General features: G+C 32.8%; 1 protein-coding gene across 2 annotated transcripts in view; it reads right to left on the reverse strand.

The window, feature by feature from the left end:
• The window catches only part of ANGPT2 (angiopoietin 2), a 79,426-nt gene that overhangs the window by 35,492 nt on the left and 39,063 nt on the right, over positions 1–4,871 (reverse strand). The window contains exons 2-3 of one of the 2 annotated variants that reach the window (XM_006895019.1): positions 4,123–4,278; positions 2,098–2,219 (exon numbers count right to left, since the gene is read on the reverse strand). In XM_006895019.1, coding sequence (XP_006895081.1) covers positions 2,098–2,219; positions 4,123–4,278 — 278 coding nt within the window. The remainder of the gene's footprint in view (positions 1–2,097; positions 2,220–4,122; positions 4,279–4,871) is intronic. The other variant, XM_006895020.1, reaches the window with a different exon arrangement.

Genomic DNA, 4,871 nt, shown 5'->3' on the forward strand with positions numbered 1-4,871 from the left:
ATCTTTAAAATATTTAGCAAAGAAATTTTAAATATTATAGAAAATAATTTGGATAAAAAAAGTCTTGCTTGCTTTTCAAAATATTATATCAGTAATTGTGTGAAATTTGGTAAAGAGGTAAATATTCTAACTTAGTTCTTAATTTACTGTAGTTTAATTACAATACATTTTTTAATTTCTGTTAAGAATAATTATTTAAATTGTGAAATAGAGCATACAGAGACTGTGACTATTTTATATATCTTCTACATTTTTTTATTAAAAACAAGGAAATATGCGTAGTTTATATTTATTCATAATATTTAAAATTGTCTTACAATTTTCCAGACTAGAATGAACCTATAGAAATACCCCTTAACTCATGTATATGTATATGTATATGTATATGTATGTGTGTGTGTGTGTGTGTGCATTTCACTTTTGAGTGAAACTTTATGGAGCCTATTGATTTTTCCATTAAATCATTCTTACACATTTTGTTATGGACATTGATTAACATCATCCATCATTAGAACGTAAGAGCACTCTGCCAATTCTGTCCTGTGTTACTCTTTCTGTTTTACCTTTTCATGCCTTCTGAACTTAATCTCAAGGCAGAAGCTGCTCTTTCAATCTCGTGTGGCCAATATTTCTAAGAAGTGTGCATCCTTCCAGTGTTATTGTTTTATAGGTCTGTCTGTTGTTTGCCTGGGTATTGATCCCTGGGAATGAGTTCAGTTTTGAGTTACTAATAATGAAAGCCTCAGATGTTCCACTAGTTCATCTCATACTAAAAACTCTTTATGATTTTAAATTTTGTTTTGCATTTTTTTCCCATTCTATCCAGGACTTTTCAGTGTTATCCCTTTGAAAATGGTATCCCTTTGGTAGTTGTTACCTGACGCAATCTCTTCTGATACCAGAGCTATAGAGTCTGAGGTTCAGTTGGTCCACTAGGATTTGAAGTATGTTTGTAAGTGTATTTTATTATCTTCATTCTTCTTTACTTTGAATGGAGAGAAACGAATAGGGACACCAAAGATGGCCACTTGCTAGCTTTGAATTCCTTGTCATTCTCACAGCAGGAGAATTTACACTACTGTATTTGCCAATTGTTTCACGAACTGAGTTTTGTGTACCTAAGACTCTTGTCCTAAGTCCCTAAGTTCAGTGACATATTATCTCCAAATGTTTGGATCTGGCTGAGAAGTTTTCAAAATTTTGCTTTTGAGTGCTCTATAGTGTTTAATAGTATTTCATATATAATTTTATATTTAATGGTATTAATATTTACAGCACCTACAAACACATGTGAGGCTATATCCTCTACCAAACCTATAGATGGCCATAGTGTAGTCTTGTTCACTTTTCTAAATATGGTCTTCTTCCCTATCTGCCTGTGTATTCGTTCATAGATTATTGTCTATTACTGATACTGCATAACTGTATATGTAATACTGTTTTTATTTATTGTCTTTTATACTTACTCATCTCTCTATTTTCCTAGGCCTTAGTGATACTGTGCTGATCATCCTCATATTGTATATTGCTTTTTCTTTTATCACCTGTAATTTTTTCTTTTTCATTGTTTTCTTTTGGAGTTTTTGTGTATTGTATTTAACTTACTGATAATATATTTATTACAACTTTATGTTTTATTTCATATATTCTTAAGAGTATTATATAATATAGTTTTATCATTTCAGTATATATTACCTATTTTTTAAAAATGTTACATTGTTAGAAGCTAAGTTTCTAACACAAAGTAATTTGGTTAACACTAAAATACTTATAACTGTGGCTCTTTCACTTTTCAACACAAGTACTATTTTGAAAATAGAAATTACATGCATACTGTTGGGAGATATTTGTTTTTAAAAAATCTTTAAGGATCCAGAGATTAAAAAAATAATAATGAGGACTTAATAGAAGCCTGTTCCATTTCAAAGGTATGTTTCTCAACTCCTGCCTTTCTTCCACAGGTTTCTATACTTTAAACTATATATTAAGAAACTATGTGGTTTTGGGGGAGTTATGCTTATAAAAATATTCATATCATACACATTTTCAGGTCTGAAAAGTAGACAGATCTGTATTGTTTTTCGGTGCTTTTATTACCTGTTCTTATCTTGTAATTTGTTTATTTCACTGGTCTGATCCAAAATCTGTTTTTCCAATTTGTTTGTAGAAAGAGAATGTTCCAGAAGCTGTAGTTCAAGTCTTGTTGTCTGATTTAATACCTAAAAGTAACAAAATTAAAGTTTTATTTATAAATTTTAATTAAATAAGTTCAGACTCTCTCTTTGCCGTCCAGGCGGAACCAACTCTCCACTGAGTTTCTAGGACAGTAAATTTCAGAGGAGAAGATTGCCCATCTTTCTCCCTGGAAACCATCTACTGGATTTAAACCACTCAGAGAGGCGTGGACTTTGTCCCTACAGATTGCTTCCTATAATTAAATTATCTGAATTTTGGAAAAAACATAGTTAAAATTATCCATTCGCGCAACTGTCTTATGTTGGCATATTTACCTTCTTAGTAAAGGTTTAATGCCCTGGGTTCCATCAGAGTATATTAATTTTCTTTTCACATGGCTTTGTTTTGGCAGAAGCTTTAATAGTTTGAACAGTAATGATTATACCAGATAATATGTTATTTTTCTACTTCCATCATTTTTATTATTTCTTTTTACACAATGAGACAAGCAGAAGATAAGGTGGTCATATTTAATATATCATAATGTGTTCATGAATGAAAAATAATTTCCCTTTGCTAAAAAAAGAAAAGTGATACAGTTATTTGTCAGTAAATCCACACAAGATGATGAGACATGCTCACACTGTATTAAGATAGAACTCAAATTTCCCCCACATGCCCTCCATAGCCTGTTGTTTTCTAACTTCACTTGACTTGTTTAGAGGTTCATTTTCTTTTCAGTTTCTCTTTTTCTTAGATAAAAAGTCATACCATTCAGAAACAAGGTGTTGATATATAAAACACAAGATCACCTTTGCTTTGTATTCCTTTCTGATATTTAACATTTTCAGTACTGCCTTTCCCATTGTATTCAAATAGCTTTAAAGACTAATTCTGTAGAGTTTGGCTGCCTATTTAGCAGGAAGAATTGATTACTCATATCCTCCCTGGTAATGGTTATTCAGGATGTGATATCACATTTAAGTGTAGGTCAGAATTGTTGCCAAAGAATATGTGTCCTTGAAAGAATCATTGTTTTCTTGCTGTCTTCATGCCATGAGTGAATGGCTTAGCCTGGTCACAAACAGACAGTGTGTTAGGGACGAGCTGGCTCTTAGTCAAGCTGGGTGAATTCATGTCATGAAAACTGTTCTGTGAATGGACAAAGGTATTGTCAAACATAATGGCTTTCACTTTGCTGTTAACAACTGGAATATATATTTGACCTACTCATCAATTAGACCAAAACAATTTATGTTGGTCATTTGTAAAAGGAAATGGGTAATCAAGTCTCCTACTTTAAGCTCATAAGGGCTGGTAGATAAGGAGTGTTGGGGCAGAGGTGGAGGAGGATAGAATATAGGTTTAGAAATGGACCCATGTAGTAATTTCTTACTTTTTTGTTTTCTCCCTGAAGAGGGTCATATCATTAGACTAGGCTTCAAGACATCTGTCCGCAGGTAATTGAGTTAACCAAATTAGGTAGTTATATAATTTAATATTAGCTCGTCTACAGAAACTAGAAGAATATTGCTTCTAATCAGTATTTTTTATATTTTCATATACCTCAAGTGGATTAACCTGATAATTCAGTCTGTTGGTAGCTAATGAGGTTGAGGAATATTTATGTTGTATTACCTTACAGAAAAAGATACTTTAATAAAAATTCCTGGCTGGAGAAAATGGTTAGCATGCTTGGCTGCTAGATAGAAGGCTGGCAGTTCACATTTACCAAAAGACAAGTTGGGAGAAAGGCCTGGTGATCGAATTCCAAGAAATGGGCCATTGAATGCGCTACGGAGTACCATTCTACTCTGACATGCATGGATTTACTAAGTGATGAATTTTAGTAGCTATATCTCATTCTTTTTAGGCAACCACACAGCACAATTGAGTGTCAATCTTTAGCAGGATGAACCATTACGTGTTTTGTATTTTAGTACTTACTTGTGCTTCAACGTCAGTTAATTTCCTTGTCTGTTCTGCTGTTTGATTTAACAGGTTTGTTCCTATCTCTATCATTACAGCAGTCTGGTTCTGTACTGCATTCTGTTGGATTTCTACCATTTCTTTCTTCATGTTGTCCTGGATATAATTCTCAAGCTAGAAAAGACATGTGAAAAAGATAGGCATTAGTCTAATGGTCAGAAACTTTATTCCTAAATATTGCTCATCTTTTCATTATTTTCTGAAAAGTCCGTTTGTTTTTTTGTAAATTTTATTTTATTAATTTTAATGAACATTTACAGAGATTTTGGATTTCCATTCATTCATTGTTGCACTTTTCTCCTTGCTCAGCCCTCTCCCCTAGTTCTCTCCTCTCTTTGAAAAGTAAAAGAAAAATTCTTTCTTTGGTATATAATCTCCCCGCACCACCCCTCCCACCGCCCCGAGTACACTCCACTATGCGACCTTAATTCTGGACTCTTGTAATAACCATAATACCCTATCATATATCGCTTATAAATTATTCTCTCCCTCTTCTGTTTCAATGCACTATACATAATTTATCAAGTTTTTCTCAGTCTTACTTTATCTTGGCCTAGTTTAAAAATCTTGCTAATTTGCTTTGTACTAGTAGTAAAATGTAGCTTTAGTTTTTGTTAATGCAAAATCTGACAACTTTGGAACTTCGTATGTAGGAGAGGGAGGGAAACTAGCCACAGTTTTCTATTGTTGTTGTTGTTGTTATGTGC

The sequence above is a fragment of the Elephantulus edwardii genome, unplaced genomic scaffold (genome assembly GCF_000299155.1).
Source record: "Elephantulus edwardii isolate Elephantulus edwardi_28Jun2011 unplaced genomic scaffold, EleEdw1.0 scaffold00154, whole genome shotgun sequence".
Lineage (NCBI taxonomy): Eukaryota > Metazoa > Chordata > Mammalia > Macroscelidea > Macroscelididae > Elephantulus > Elephantulus edwardii.